Source organism: Aplysia californica, unplaced genomic scaffold (genome assembly GCF_000002075.1).
Source record: "Aplysia californica isolate F4 #8 unplaced genomic scaffold, AplCal3.0 scaffold00388, whole genome shotgun sequence".
Lineage (NCBI taxonomy): Eukaryota > Metazoa > Mollusca > Gastropoda > Aplysiida > Aplysiidae > Aplysia > Aplysia californica.
The window spans coordinates 213,526-231,122 of NW_004797658.1; the positions used below are offsets into that span (position 1 = coordinate 213,526).

At 41.2% G+C, this 17,597-nt stretch overlaps 1 protein-coding gene across 1 annotated transcript; it reads right to left on the reverse strand.

Annotated features, from left to right (window-relative positions):
* Nucleotides 1-346: 346 nt before the first annotated feature.
* Nucleotides 347-16,517, reverse strand: LOC101860351 (unconventional prefoldin RPB5 interactor; the record flags this gene model as incomplete). Its single annotated transcript, XM_005103738.3, is given in 9 exon segments — nt 347-1,784; nt 3,055-3,285; nt 4,440-4,740; nt 5,210-5,384; nt 6,075-6,138; nt 9,605-9,696; nt 10,281-10,416; nt 11,969-12,047; nt 16,319-16,517. Coding segments are annotated over 9 exon segments (1,293 nt in total). The 3' UTR covers nt 347-1,649.
* Between the last annotated feature and the right edge of the window lie 1,080 nt (nt 16,518-17,597).

Genomic DNA, 17,597 nt, shown 5'->3' on the forward strand with positions numbered 1-17,597 from the left:
GGTGATTAGGATGGGGGTCGGGAAGGGATAAGGGAGAAAGAGTGGGGGGGGGGGGGACTGCATGAGTAAGGAGAAGCACATCACAGGGTTCATTTTTGCAATGAATGACTATGGGTCAATTGACCCTCTCAGGCCAAAATCAATGGGTCAATCTTGTGAGTGATGGGTCAAGTTTTTACGCAACATGCATGAAGAGTTGTTCTCGGTTGTTTTTGTATTAAAGTACATGTCATGTGAGAGTTTTATGGAGAAATAGTGGATTAATGGCTTATCAACAATGTCTGCTTGTAATGCTTGAAATTCCCATCCCTTTGACTAGCAATGACTATGAAAAATAATTTTTTTATCCAAATTGCTTAAAAACAGGCTTAAATGAAAATAGAGTAAATTCTAAGAACTATGGTTTTTAAATTTTAAAAATCCATTGATCAATAACAAAGTTATTGGCATTTCTGTTTGCAAAATTTTGGGGGACTTTCATAGAAGACAATATCGCCAAAAAGAGGGACATGTCTTGATGTATTTCGAGGAAAAACTGTTCATAAGTCAGTAATGAATAGGAGTAAATAAATGAAACTTGGCATCTTCTTGTGATTTTTAGTGCAGAACTCTTTTTCAATGTGTTTATTACTTAGGATCTTAAAGACTAATATTTGCGTGAAATTTGTTGAATTGCGTGACATTGTTTTTACTGCGACCGATCACCCATTCTCAGTAAAGCGGGATCGGGAAATCCCGCAATGAAGTCATCGGTGGCCTACTTAGTTAGACCAGAGAGTATCTAATTATAATTTAAAGTCTCTGGTTAGACACATGCCACCTAGCGATCACGCGCGTCTCGAATGCTGGCAACTCGCGTTTCGAATCTGTGATCTAGTTTCCAGTGTTATATCAATGGGTGGGTGGTAATTTTAAGTTGGTACGTAAAATGTACTACACGCAGAGATCTGAAATTTTACAACAATAGACTAAAGAAGACATGTGGGGCGCTTGTGTGAACAATGCGCCCATTGACCCAGTGAATGTGAAATCAATGAGTCATTTTCTGACCCAATGCCCAACTGGCGCGGGGTCAAAAATGAATCCTGCATCAACATAATAATACTATTCATTATGTACTGAGAAAAAGCCAAGACAGACTGGCAGAAACAACAGTAGGAGAGTAAAAAAGTAGTACCTACTTGTAGCACCATTGAATCACACACACAGACATAAACAAAAGAGGGAGACTAAAGAAGTAGGACCAACCGTGATGTCCTCTAACTGCCCGAAGAAAATGAAGAGTGTCTCAAGTTTCCAAAAGAGTCAAAACTAAACGCAGTTTGGACAAAATTTCCTCCATTCATCATGAGTTTTTACCATTCCTGTACAGCCACAGAAAATTTCCCATCCAGGGATAATAAAGTGTTGTCTTATCTTAAAAATGCAGATGCGAAGCACAAAGTTGAAAGACAGGATAACATAAATTGATGGATGGTCGCCACGAACTCCACATGCGACAGTCACAGCAACTTGAACACATCTGAAGGTTTCGGTGACCTCCACCAGTGAAGATTTCGGTGACCTCTCCAAAGTCATGACCTCTACCTGTGAGGGGTTCAGTGACCTCTCACCGCAACCTGTGAGGGGTCCAGTGACCCCTCAAGAGGTCACGACGGGTCAGACTGACCCATCCGTTTAGCCCTGAATTTGGAGACACGTCGTTGTGGCTCTGCACCGTGTGTCTGTCCTGTATGATGCTGTGTGTCTTGTGTCTGCCGCTCCACGATTTGACCGCTGAACGCCTGTGGAAGAGAACATTAGAATGGGCGGTTAGTGAGCATCAATGGTTGATCCTACCTACTCCTATTCTGCCTCTCTATCATCCAATTTCTTCTCATTCCCTCTGATGTCTCTATCTGACTATCTTCGCCATTTCCCTGGACTAGATGGTTGATATTATTTCCATGTGCTTCTTTTTACTCAGACTCAGGATGAGAAAAGCATCTCAATGTACCTTAAACAAGCATCTCAATGTACCTTACACAAGCCTTATTATCTCTCTCGTCTCTTCCTAAGTGTTTTAATAAGTGAGCGGCCCATTCGGGCTTTCTTCAGCACTACATCATTTGATTTCTTTTCCTTGAATGAAACTGTCTAGTCCATCAATACAGTCGAACCTTCCAAAGTGGTCATGTGTACTGTCGGCCACTGTTCTGAGACAACCTTGCATTTTTCTTACACTTTAAACCTGTCCATAGCAACCCCTGTCAATTACAACCATGGCCAGTCATTTTTGAGACAATCAGCTTCAAAAACTGCTCATAGTGGTCAGTTGCTACAAAAGGTTTTCGCTGACTGGTCCTCAGACTGAGTGTGTACTTTCAATCAATGCAAAGCTCTTATGATTGATAACAAATTTTGATAGAAATGAAATGGAAAGATAAAATTAAGATTTCAGATTTTAATCTTTTGACTTTCTCAAGTCTAGTAAAAGACGATAAGTCAGACTCTGTCCACAGTCGAAATCTATCCATAAGTCTTTTTTTTCCTGTGATCTAGAATGACCATTATGGACAAGATTGAACATACAGGCACCTGTGGTGTAGCGGTTAGGCACTTTGTAGTTACACACAAGAGACCCATGGTAAATTCCCGGGTGGGAATCAAATTTTTACAGAGTATTTTGGTCTTTTCACTAGTATGTTGTATCATTCTCATCCCTGGTTGGCCCTGACAGGCAAGGTCAGAACCCAACCCTCTAAAAGATCTGAATTGTGTTGATGGGTGTGTAAAAACATTTTCTAAGGTTCAACTGTGACAAATGGTATTGGTTCTACGCCTCTATCATCACCATTAGGTTTTTTAAGAGGTGTGACCCCCAAGTTTAACGTCCAATTCCGAAAGGATAGAGCCAAGAGAGAATTTCGTGTAAAGTGCCTTTCCCAAGGACACAACGTTGGACGAGCTCGAACCCCCGAACCAGCAACCTCACAACTGCGAGTCTGGTAGCCTAACTACTAGGCTACTGACGCCATTATGGTTCAATTGTAAAGGTCATTGTACATACACTACCTTCTGTGCACTGGAGGCTATGCTTGGGATGTGGGTCGCGGTGTCAACAGTGTGACTGGTCATTGTCGAGTCTTCCGGTATAGACCCACCACGCACACTCACAGATGCACTTCCAGAGCTCTCATTCCATCTCTCCCGGGCCGGAGATTTCTTGAGAATGGACGGAGGCTGGAACAGCTTATAGATGTCTGAGGGGCTGTTGATTTCAACAGCCTCGCCCCTGCCTGACTGCTGGTGGTTTTGTTTGAGTCAAGAGAATAACATTCACAAAATGGTTATTTCATGCATGTTTCAGTTTTAAGTTTTAGTAGATGTTTTACGGCACTCGCAACTGCATAAGGTCATATGAGCGCCAGAAGATTAGAGGTGTTACAAGAGAGTAACAAACATAAAAAAGGAGAAGGGGAGATAAAGACGGAAAATTTTTTGATAGGAAAGAAGAAGCAAACGACACCAGAGCACCCGCCAACCACCCACTGCTTCAGTTTGAGTAAAGAGAAAGACATTGACACAAAAATGGTCATATAACGCTGGGAAGAAGCAAGACAGATACGCAGAAACAAGAAAGAGAAAGAAAAGAAGTCGAACCTACCAGTGGTGCCCTCACCACCTGGTGAGGCAGACAGACGAAAGTCATCACGGACTAAGTTGTAGTGTACATACATGATGAGTTGATGCAATCATGGCTTCATTTTGTTAAGAAATATAGTACAAAAACAAAACAGAGAGACGAAACATACAATGGATAAAGTAGGGAGTATACTGTGAACTGAAACAATCATGGCTATATTTGGTCAGGAAAAAGGATATGACAACAACAGAGGCATTGATAGGTGTCAGGCAGAAACAGGATGGATCAAAACTTTTCCTATTTTTTTCCCCCACACCGTCATTTCCTTTGATAGATCTTCCACATGGCGTGCTCATACCTATCCTAAGTAAACACTTCATATCTCTTTAAAAAAATGTGCAAAACCTGATGACCAAGTATCCTATGTAGTCACCGTCGTGATAAGATTGGATAAGGGACATTGGATAAATTTGTCAGGAGAAAAATTTTTTTTATGAATGCTTTAGGGTAATCTGATTTTCATACTGTTAAAAAAATTCCACTCATGATTGTTCATATGAATATAAATTTTTAACCAGCATATATATGAAACACGCTTTGTAGAATAAATTTCACGTAAAAAGCAAAATCGAAAATTTGGTAGTTATCTAATCTTATCACAATCGTGATGATATACTATACTCCCTTATAATACAAGCGATAAGAAAAAGGTCCAAAAGTTTACTAGCCTGATATTGATTACCTTCCCTCCCCCCCAGCCCCAACCCACAAAACCATCCATCAAAAAACGTGAACAGAAATTTACAGAACTTACCGACACAGCTGGAGTTTTTGTGTGGGAGAAAAAAATTGTCCTCCGTTTTGTTTTACAGTCAGAATCCTCCTCCTCTCCATCAGCATCACTTCCCTCTTCATCATCATCATCATCATCACTATCTGTGCCCTCAGATAAATCGTCATCCTCCTCTTCCTCATCATCGTCATTCTGCGACATTTGAAGCCCAAGTGTCTTCGGGTGGTTTTCGTCAGCAAAACTCACTCTCCTCATATTCTCATCGTTCTTCTTCTTCTTTCTGCTACTGTTGTCTTCTTCCTCTTCCTCCTTCCATTCATCACTGGGTATGGAGAGAGAAAAACACCAAAATCATCAGCAGTACTCCACAACCACCCAAGTCAAGATCTGGAGGTTTCCAGACAAAGATGTTATCTGAATAACAAACAATAAAGGGTATCTTTCAATATAGTTTTGTTCTGTTTTGTTATGTCCTCCCTAGTTAAAAATTTTTTTAAGTAACGAGTCATGGATCTGATTCTGACACTCTTTTCTTTTTCTTTGATTTTCTGAAAACTTCAAAAAATGAGATAGGCCCTTGTAGAATGACAGTGACAAAATAAGAATCAGGTATAAATTTTGATTAGAGGATCAACATGGTTTGATAGGAATGTTCCACAACTCATCATATCTCTCCAAATCACAGTTGCTCTCTCTTCCCCTCTCAAACCTCATATCACACACCCATCTTGCTCCACCAAATGCTCCCACCCCCCAAATCGCTTACAAAAACCCAACAGCCACAAACTGACCTGTCCATCTCTGCGCGCTCAGCCTCCTGTCTCTCCAACTGGTCAAGCCGAGCCCACAGTTGCTCGTCTGACAGACTCGAACCCTCAACCTTCTGAGCCATTGGTGTAGTTCCGGTAGCTGCCGCCTTTAAACGTTCCTGCTCTTTCTGTCTCTTCACACTCTCCCGATGCCGATCTGTAGAAATAAAACATCTCAATGTTGTACATCCTCATTGAGGAAACTGAGTTCATTACAGAAGCGGGCTGCTTCAATCCTGCCTGTCCGGGCCAAAGAAGATTATAGGTGTTACTAGAGAGTAACATACAAAGAAAAGAAGGATTAGTTTAGTTTTATAGTAAGTGTTTTACTGCACTTGCAACACAATAAGGTCATATAAGTATTCTGAAACGGTATAGGTTTAACGCTCCTATCAACACTGTTGGGTTATTTAAAAGGCGAACCTCTGAGTTTAATGTCCATCTCCGAAAGGACCGAGCCAAGAGGGAACTCATGTAAAGTGCCTTTCCCAAGGACACAACCTCGGACCAAGCTGAGGCTCAAACCCCGGAACCCGCAATCTCATGATTACAAATCTGGTAGGCTAACCACTAGGCTACCGACGACACTGTCATATAAGTGCCAAAGATTACAGGTGTTACAAGAGAGTAACTAACACAAAAAAGGAGGAGAGATAAAAACGATAGATGTTTGATAGCAAAGACGGAGCAACCCACACCAGAGCACCCACCAATCACACGCATTGGCATATTTACAGGGACTACAAAAAAAAAAAACAATTAAAAAGAAAAACTACTGAACAAACAAACAAACAAAACTGCAGAGCCCGCAAGCCACACGTCCACACAACACCAGCAGTTTCCTCACCGTTCCAAAGACGTTCCTGCTCCTCATCAAACTCCTCCCGGATCTCCCTCACATCCTCCTTGCCCTGTACGGGGATGGATGGATCGATAAATGGAAGTGTGAGATAGTAAAATAACGCATACATGATAAATAAATGCGTTCGACAGAATGAACAGAAACAAGTTGTCGGAAGAACTCAAAAACTACATAAATAAGCATACATGAGATAGAAAAGATAGTATATGATAATACATGTTTAAGCTATAAAAAATATAGTACATTTTAATACAGTATAATCCACTTAAATCGACATGTTTTGGGAAGTGGATTTGATGTCGATATATCAAAATACAAAGTCAAACAGGAAAAAATAAGCGGAGGTCAGTGGTAAAAGACAACACTACTTTTTAAAGCCAGTTGCTTCAAGGTACCAATCTGGAAGAAAAAAGGCAGTTTAAAGAGAGACTGTGGAATGTATAGAGGCATTTCACTGCTAAGCCATGTGGGCAAGATATTGGAATGGCGAACAAGACACAAAGTTCAACCATTTCTGAGTGAGGGCCAAATGGGATTTAGAAAGGGAAGAGGATGCACCGACGCATATTTGCCCTATGACAAATGTGCGAAAGGGTAATAGAGCACAACAAGGAACTAAATATAGTATTTATCGACCAGGAGAAAGCGTTCGACAGAATGAACAGAAACAAGTTGTCGGAAGAACTCAAAAACTACACTGTAAAAGTAGGTACCAGAAACTGAATTTTCAAAGTAGCTGTATGCCATTTTTATCTGTTCCATTTGAAAGGCCTATATCCACTGAGCATTTTGGTACCATTCTTTAACCTCTCAGTCAATTTTAAGAAAATGGTAGTTGTTTAAAATTTCATCAAATTTGTTAAAGTGAGTCACTGGCTGCAACCCCATGTTTGACAGACAATAAAAGAGTACCAAGTGCACTAAACATCTCCACATTAACGGAGTACAATCACTATAACAAATATATGGAACCTAATTTTTTTCAAGACTGTGAGATCTTTACAAATCAGTATTTTATCACCTCCAACATGATGATCTGTCGTTATTTTGACAAAAACACAGAGCGTTGACCCGGCCGGCGCCGCACCAGCCCCCGTGGTGAGCGAGTCGGCTCTATACTGTAGTGTACCCCATGTGCGGGGTTACATGCTTTCCGAGTCTCGCGGAAGGATTGATGAAAAATAATTCCAAGCTGATTACTTTATTGTAATAGGAAATGAACTGATCTTTTGATTGATACCTTTTTTAAGCCGGTATTTTACATATTTTGTGTAAAAAGTGATCTTTAAACATTTTGACAGCATTTTTAAAAGCTTTCTATTTAAACGCCAAAGGCCAAATATGTACCACGGGAAGGCCCGCTTAAAGCTCTACAGTTCTCCGCCTATGAAAAGACGGTATTAAATCATCCCTCGTTCCACGAAGCATTTGAATGCACGCGTGTCAATTTTTGAACAGGCCGACCAGGCATTCCGACCGCGAGGGGCTTCGCTTTCGTCTGCGATTCTCCAGCTCCAAATAATCGGACATATAAACAACTTACACCATTGTAACGAGGAAAAGCTGAACTTTTACAAGGTGTACGGTATTTGGTGTTTAATAGCGAAAGAGCAAAGAAACAGCGATCGGAATTACTCCGATTTCACCGATACCACACAATCGGAAGGCCGCGTTTACGCTATCTAGTAAGAGGCCAACTTCTTGATAACATCAGTGCCATTTACGAGAACAGCATAAGTACAGTAAGAACGTCAGAGGGACTCACAGAATGGTTAGAAATAACATCCGGAGTAAGACAAGATTGCGTCCTATTACCACTACTATTTATCATATATATGGATAGAATTACAAAAGAGGCAAACACAGAACCAGACGCCCTAAAAGAATTACTCTTCACTGATGACCAAAGCCTGGCACACAAAGATGAAAGAAGTCTCCAACACCACACCACACCACCAGATTAAATGAAGAATGTAACAACTACGACATGAAGATCAACATCAACGAAACAGAGACAATTGAAGTAAGCAGAAAGCCAGAACCACTCAGGATACACATCAACAACAACATTCTCAGACAGGTCCAAGAATCTAAGTACCTCGGAAGTATATTCACAGAGGATGGGCGACTGAACAGAGAAATTGAAACACGAGTACAAAAGGCCAATAATGTTAGTTACCAGCTAGTTTTTCCACTACTGAAACATCCTAACATCCCCATGACAACAAAACTCAAAATGATCAACACCATATTCATCCCAACACTCACTTATCAATGCCAAACATGGACTACGAATAAAACATTAGGGCAAAGAATTACAACATGTGAAATGCGATGCCTTAGAAAAGCAGTAAACAATACCAGGCAAGACAAAATTAGAAACTCAGTAATCCGAGAAATGGTGGGCACAAATGATGTCATGCATCACATCCAACACCAAAGAATCAAATGGTTTGGACATCTCCTACGATTACCAACACACCATCCAGCACAATGTGCCTACATCCAAAAATTTGATGGCAACAAGGCTAGAAGGCGACCGAGAAAGACCTGGACAGATGGAGTCAGGGAAACATTAACCACTCACAGCATCCCCCTGACCCAAGCTCTCCGGCTGGCGACAGAGAGACGTCTCTTTCTTCCCGCTACACACAAAAGGGTATAAGCGGCGGATAAAAGTAAAGTAAAGCTTCCCTTGATTCTTGAAACTAACAAGAGGCAGAAGGGTTGGAGTTACGGTTCCAAAGACCGAGCAGCGCAAGGCGCACTCTACACACCAGCGCAAACTTTGTTGTAGCATCCTTGTAAGTCCTGTTTAAGGCTGCTTGCTGGGGAAAATGGAAAGGTGAGGCACTGACTCACTGACCGTGGCACCTGCCAGCGACAGACTGAGAATGGGATGGGGAAGGGGAGTGAGCGATCGGGAGTGGGGGTAGGGATGTGATGCCCAGCGCGCGAGACGCTCATGTCTGTGAGGCACTATGCTGTGTTGGAGACTACTCTGTGTAGGCCCTACATGACCTACTAAAGCCTGGTATGTCGATATAGGCTACTTGGCGGGTATGCGGACTTAAAGAAGAACTAATGCGTTGACCGTTAGCGAGGCTATATGTCGTGGGCTTCGCCAGGTACCCAGGAAGCATGTCGATAAAGCAGAGTGGGCAAATAAAAAGTTGATACAAGAGACATTGTTTAGTGAAGATACTGAAAGACAAATTTCGTTATTGGAAAATATGTCGATATGTCAAAATGTCGATAAATCGGACGTCAATATAAGTGGATTATACTGTATATGTCATAGAAAAAATATCCTTCTGTGTTCAGAATACATGCCTCAGGGTGATTACCTTTAGGCTTCTGTTCACACTATATGCCTCAGTGTGACTACCTTTCATCTTCTGTGTTCAGAACACACACTTCAACGTGGCCTACTTTAACATACTTTCAGCGGGACTACTTTTACCCTTCTATTCATCAAGTGCACACACATGATAGTTCTGTCTGCAAACACAAACCTGCAGTTCTGTCTGTAGGTCTGAGGTGAAGCCCAGGCGTGGTTCCAGCAGTCTCATCTGGTCATTCAATTCTTTGACCTTTTTGTCCAGTTCTATGGGAGAGATTGAAATGGAAAAACTAAAGATGAGACAAGTAACAGACGTTTTACTCACAGGTGCCAACTAGCTACGTAAAAAAAATAAAAATCCAGAACTTTCTTGACTACATGGAAACGCTTGCTATGGGACTCAAAATTTAATACATCTTGGATCATATTGCCAAAAATATGTTTTTGAAATGATCCGTCTCAAGTCAGGCAGAAACTGGACAATTTCAGAAATCCAGATTTAGCTGGAAAATCAGCACACATGGTATCACTACACTTTTACAGACATGGTCCCTGTGTTTGTTAATAGAGGAATCATCTCCTGTATAAAGCAGTGAGGGAGTGAGTGTGTAGATAAGAGAGAGGGTGAATGTCATGAGTGTATACCCTTCATTCTTTTCCCCAGTAGATATAACATATAGTTACCGTATACCCTTCACTTTCTTACTCCTCCTGCATCCACCCCACAAAAAATAGACATAATTTACTGTAAACCCTTCACACTGCCCCCTACCCTGGAAATATAGACATAGCCTACGGGACGCACTTCACTTTCCTCCCAGTAGATATTGATATAAGCAACTGCATACCCTTCATTCTCCGTCCTGCGATCTCGGCAGCTTGCTTGGCCGAACGTTCAGCAAACCAGTTGTCTCCCAGCAGAACCATGACCTCATTTGTATGCACAATCTTGCCCGGCATGAAGGCTAGCTTCCCAAACGGCACCTGCAACACCACAAAGACCATTCTCAATAGATCAAACATCATATCCTCATGATGCAGCAATGCTTCTATAATAAGTAAAAATGTCCTCAACATGCAATATTTCCAGAGCAAGAGCCATAGCCTCAATGTGCAAGATTTCTAGAATATGGACCAAATCCTAAACATATAATGTTTTATTTTGTGTATTACATATATCATCTATGCCCAATGTTTCTAATATACTATATTCTCACAGAAATGCTTACGCAATTTTTTCCCCCCATGTTTTCAGTAACTTGTAAAAATGCAGGAGACTTGTTTTATATCCTCAATATAGAGATTATAGAGTCATTACCACTTTGCACAAGTTGTACGGTTGACTAAAGCAAATATACTTTTTTTTAAACATCTTCTCAAAACAGAAAAAAAAAAAAAGAAAAAAAGACTGGCTGTTGTCTTAACAGGGGTGACAGACCGTAAAAAAAAAATCCAACATTTTTTGGAACTTGATTTACACTGCCAGTGAAAAGGTTGTTTCCTCATCAGTCTTTCAACATTACAGCTGTATCAAGCAGGAACAATATACAAACGGACATACCGAATAACATGCATAGCTCCAATTTGTCAGGACTGGCCTTGGTTTGTTTTGTTTCAGTAGAGGTTTTACGGCACTTGCAACTGCATAAGGTTATATGAGCGCCAAGGGGTGGATGTCAACTGAGAAGTCCTTACAGAGAATTAAACTTCCTCTGCTCACCTCTCTAGCTTCAACACCATAGTCTCCTTCGTCTATCAAGGCACCCCGGAAACCGCAGACCACAAGAGCGTGACAAACATACATAAGAAGTAGAGGAAACAGATGATAGTAAGGATTAGGAAAGAAAAAGCAACAGATCCCTGTTGCAGTTCAGGCACAGTTATGAGCATGACATTGATGAGTCAGCCCATTTACAATAACAATTCTACTGGGCATAAGAACATGGTTAATGTCCCCCCTTTGGGAATGGCCTAAAGTTCCTAAAGACACTTCAGTCAGTAGCACCGCCTCGGTAGTCTAAGGGATGTCTTATAAAGATAAAGAAAGAAAAAACGAGACAGCAGGCACAATTCAATGGATGCATGATTTCCAAGTCTTCTGTGTTCAACCTATCAGTGTTATATTGTATAATGTTGGAATACCAAGTGATCCCAAGAAACAGAACAGGTTTCAAACAATTCAATTGTCCAGTCTAAGATGTGTGCAGCAGCCATGTGTCCCCGGATGCTTCCAGGAATAACATAAGGGACAGACAACTTCAAATCCAATAATGTGCCGTTTGTGTTTCTAACATTAACTAACATTTTACAAAGCTAATATGGTTTTAATTAACTGTTCGGTCAAGTTCACCTTTCGGGAACCACAGAGTGCAAAAGTAATCTATCCTCCATAGGGTTAAACAGACAGGGTGTTAAACAGAAACTGATCATCACAATTGCGAAAGGTGAAAGACAGACAGACATTACTCAATTTCTTGCACTAAGAAAAACAAATAATATAAACGTGCTACTGTGAGCTTTTTCGTGTGTGGCTCACCATGATATCATGATTGACACTGTCAGGCAAAGTCTTCAGACGGTTTTGCAATGCTTTGTAGTCTGACTTGAAACTTTCACTGAAATCAACCCCAAAAAAGTAGGGACATCTTTATTCACAGACAACAACTAACAACAGTTTTAGAATAAAATTAAAATCAGTAAATAATGATGATAATTAAAATCCTTACAAATTATTTCAGCATAGCATACAACTACAAAGCTAATGACAAAGGACTCAGATCCACCAATATTATTTTCTATAAATTAAAATACATAACCACGCAGAGACAGTACATGTAATTATTTAGGCAGTAAGCTTTACAAAAATCGAATTTTGAGAAGTCAAATAAGAATGGTCATATATCATAAATTGTGGTTTTCATTCTAACTTGTGTTGAAACACATCCATGAAATACGACAGTCGCAATGAATTCTAATAATAATAATACTGAAGATCATTTCTATAGCGCCCACTCCCGTGTAAACACAGCTCTACGTGCTTTACATAAATGCATGTACGAACAATATTCATGAACGCGACACACACACACACACACGCACACACACTCATACACACACACACATACACACACACTCACGCACTCATACACACACACACACATACACACACACTCACACGCACACATTACACTCACACATGTGCACACACATGCACGCAAAACATACAAACACGTGCACGCCAAACATACACACACACATCTACTTGCTTATCACACGCGCAAGCTTACACATCGTTACAAAATGAGCACATACACATACATAATAGAAGAATATACACAATGCAATTCGCAAAATACATATATGGATACATAGTCATTTACACAACATTGTGCTGGTGTAAGCTGATAGACAAAACAGTTTGGATCTAGTCTAAACTTTTCAATCATCTGAATAGACATAGCTTAAAACCCCCTCTCCTCGCTCTAAACCCCCCCCCCCCTTGCAAACAACAAAAATATGAGTTTCTTCACCACATGATTTGAGAGCAACACTAGACTGATTAATTATAAATGATCTAATATGTCCCCACCTACACATACTACATCATTTAGGAGACGGGTTGCTTCAAACCTTTGTCTCAGGGTCAACCCCGGCTGAGTGCACGACACAACAGCATCCTAGCAAAACAAAACAAATACAGTCGAACCTGTGTAAGATGGAATCGCAAGAGAGTCAGAAAAAAATTCTGTCTTAGACAGGGGAATTTAGGGGGGGGGGGGGGGAGATGGAGGGGGATTACAAAGGCCCAGCCGGTGGGATCAAGGATCGTTCCTCCGGTCGGCAAACAGTGGTCAAAACTTCAGACCTCTCAACTGCTATTCTCTCTGATAATGACAAGCATCAGCGTTACTTATCCAATTACCACCAGAGCTCGCATTTCACAGAACCACTGTTTGATCTATTAAAAACAGAAATGGTTGAACATCTCCTTTGCTTCCACCCTTAGCTTCACCCATCCATAACAAGTACAGTCAACCAATGCCACCGTACGATCTGGCTACCCAAGAAAGTTTCTGTGGTACAGTAGTCTCCGCCTAAACGCACGGTGCTCTGGAGGACTCCTTAGCGGGTGTTTACACGGAGCGTGCGTTTACATGAACCTTTGCAAAGGGAGGAAGGGACGCAGTCATCTCAATTCCTTATTATTACTGTAGTGACCTTCCTTGGATGGTGGGGGTCATTTTGGTCGATAATGTGACAACACGTGACTGTTTTGTGAAGGGTTCCCCGACTGGGGTTAAGAATACAAAGGCGTTGAATGGGAGAGAGAGAGAGAGAGAGACAGAGAGGGGGGAAGAGGGGGAGAAAGAGAGAGAGAGAAACAGAGAAAGGGGGAGAGGGAGAGAGAGAGAAAGACAAATTCAATGTAATGCATGCACTATAAAACATCAGGAACAGATAGCCTAGGAGGAAACTTAGTGATAGTCATAGAGACGACGGCCCAGCCACGTGGCTTTCCAAGCAACCACCCCCGACCATAAATTAATGGACGACATTAGAATCATAGATCTCTACATTCAGAAAAACATTTCTTTTCTCATTTGTTGAAAAAGTACGTCATAAGTTCTTGGAGCGCAGCTGATTAGGCTTATTTGGCTAATCTTTAATCATATAGAGGCCTGTATAGTCTTGTAGTGTTTCACGGCATTTGCGTGAGTCGCGCGTCAGGCCTCTCTAGATCAGTTTCTAGGTTTGAAGTCTAACTAAACATGATTACATGCAGTCACCCAAACACCAGTCAGAAACCTTCTCTCAAAAGATACATTTCCAGTGACCAATCAAAAAACATTTCAGTCCCCCAATCGCCCCCCCCCCCAACTTTTCACCCAATAGTACTAGACCTCATGTGTCTGTGGAAAGTTGGGTGAGGAAAACGCTGTCCATCATTCTTTGTTCGGCGTGAGGGGCACGCTCACCAAATATCCATTTTTCTTGGCTTGTCTAATGTGTAAGTTATGCAGGCTGTGCAGGTTATAGTGAAAATTTCTCCTTGTCAAGCTTTACCTGTCGGTGTATGTTTCACAAATCTGAGCCTGCGTTTAGAGGGAATGACTGTGCTTTTGTACGTCTAAATTATATAATAAAAAACTCATCAGATGACGAAAGCATGCGTTTGAGCGGAGCGTGCTTTTGTATGGCGTGCGTTTAGGCGGAGACTACAGTAGCTCGCTACTGGAGCACTTTCACTGGCACTCGTGAGATATCACACCCACTCTAACCTGACCATCTGCATCGCTCGGGGCTCAAATAGATGGGGTAACATCAAGATCTACCCCAAATTGCACCCCTACTCCCCTTCCTCACCCAGTGGCATGGCGTTAAGTTTAGAGCCGGCCGAACCACACTTGAGAGTACTGTTTCAAATCAGGGCTGAGCGGGCAAAGCATTTTCCGTCTTAGGGTGAGGACAGAGAGGCCACCGAAAATGTTTCGGTGTCCCAGTGACATATGCGCTCTGCGCCCATCTTTCCGAGGTAGAACATAAAGAACACATATTTTCAGCGCGTGTAGACTGTCCCTCTGAACTAGATCTAGATTTGACAGGTTGAGCTTCACATTAAGTGTCATGTGTGAACAACAGTCATGTGTTAATTTCCAACATGTTGTCTTCTTTGGATGAAGAATTTTGAATCTTGGATAGCTTTCTTTTAAAATTAAAGAAAAAACGAATAGGCATGCAAGCGACTTACTTTCATTTTTTTTTTTTTACCTCAAGGGTGATTTCTTTAAACAGCTTGTCTATGATTATTCGATTTGCTTAAAATTTATCTCTTTTATCCCATACCGGAGACCGTTTACATACAGCAGAAACCAAGGCATTGTTCACGTTAAAATATAAACAAAATATGTGAACAATTGTGTTTGTTGAACATACACGCGCACACACACACACATGTGCACGCACACACAACACAGAGAGCACAGTTTTCAACTCAGTAACTACAATCTGAGGATTTAAATACTTCACAAACTCAAATTCTGCTCCGTTAGCTTGTAAAATTTGGATAGCTGATTTCAAATATCAAATCAGATTTTGTCTACGACATTTCCTTTTTTGAGATAACAGTCAATTGAAGAAGTCCCCAGTCCAGCCCTATGACGTCACACATACGGTGACAGCCCACTGACGGGGCACTTTTTGCACTGAGCAGCGGCTTTTGGCAAGTAGGAATCAAAATTTAATTCCTATAAAATAAGCCGCCACCGATCCCGCAGATCGGCGCAGAGAGTAGGCTGTGTCTCTGAGTGCTTGTAGAAATGGTATAGATGGATTCCTATAACTTACGGCGCCCAGTGATCTGGTGACAGAAATCATCCGCCTTTGTGTTCTCCCAATTAGACAGGTAAAACCCTCGGAAGAGAGCGGATCTTTCTTTCCGTTTCCGTGTTAGACAGATTTCCGTATTATACAGGTAATTAAAGAGGAATATATCAAGGGGGATTACGAAGATTTCGTTAAGACAGGTTCTGTTTTATACAGGTTTCTGTTAAGGTAGGTTCGACTGTATTTCCATTTACTCATAAACTTCCCCACAGTGGAACTGGATCCAAACTTGTCTTTACTGTGCAGTGAACAATGTTTTCAAATCGTTACAGAATTGAAGTGAAAGAACAGAACAGTAGGCTACTAGGGGTGATAGCCATAAAAAGTTTTTACGTAAATTTGATCAGCATAGGCAGTGGAGGCAGTTTTTACCTACTTTAATCAGTTTCAGATGAGTCTTAATTTAAAACAAAAGCAAAATCCTGATTTAGTAACAAAATGACCAGGACAAATTGACATTGGCAATGGAGAAAAAATGAAATTTAGAGAACAGCACACTGACCATTGTTTGATGCGCTCTTTTGTTTCATATATTGCTTTCTGTTGCTCCTCTTTCAAACGATTTAGGTGTCTGGGATCCATGGTGGTACCTTGGATTGGTCACTTCTCTTGTCAAGTGAAAGGTCAACTTTATGCGATAACACCTGACAGCCTCATAGAGATTGTGGTCATACTAATCGGTGATGAGGCTCAGTTACGTTCTGAAAAATGAACAGTGAAAATATTGAGAGGAGTGTGGGAGCATTTCATAATTCATACTAAAAACGAAAGAGGGGGAGGGTGGAAGGGAGGGGGAAAGGGGCATGGTGGGTCAGACTAGATCTAGTAGGAGGGAGAGAAGAGAGATCAGAAATAGAGAGAGGAATGGGGTGTGTCTCGCTATTTTCACCCCCTCGTTTTGCCGAGGCTCAGGCTCCGCAGGATCGTGTTCATGTTCAAATAGTCGCAGTCAGGGCTGTCAGTTCGGATTAGGAGCCAAATCCCAGAAATTAGTCTCTTTTACTTTTGGATTGAGTAGAGGAAAGAGGAGGAAAGAAAAAAAGAAAAAGAAAGAATAAAAGAAAAAAAATGAAAGTGAAGAAAAGAGCTTGGATTGCTTAATTATTAAACACGATTTAACGCCCTCACCCATTTGGTCGGAATATTTTATAACCCTTCTACCGTCGTGCAAGAGCATTAAAATTAGTCTCGTGCTCATGTCTCATTATGTTCGTACAGGCTCTCTGTTCCTTGAACCATAATTTATTGTGTGCAGGCAGAGAGTGAGAGCGGCCTGCCATCGTTAAGAGTGTAAACAACGAATCCCGTGCAGTAGTGTCGGTAGTGAGACATATTTTTTACTGGAGAGGCGAAAAATGTTTTTAGCCTACATTATTATTATTCTATTTGTTGTTCATTAAAGATTTAATTGATAGCAATGAGATGATCATATTTGTTTCAAAAGCAGGCCTATGCATGCATCGTAGTTTTCCAGATCATATGTCCCAACTTTAATTCTGGGCACTGGTTAAGATTTGCCGTCCCGCCGCTATGTTGGTTTGTTTACATTAGCAACTCAAATATATGCGACACAGGTTTAGATTTCTTCTACCAGCAAGAATCCAACTGCAACTGAATGTCGCCCCGAAAGTGCGCGCTAAAACTTACAGTTTGCCAGTCGGAACAAGGATTTTAATCAAGCTTAAAAATGTAGATCTAAATTTGGTAAATTTTTACTTTCACTCCCGCACACAGATGCACTGTTTCAGGGGTCAAACTGCTGTACTGTTTGCTGCAGATCA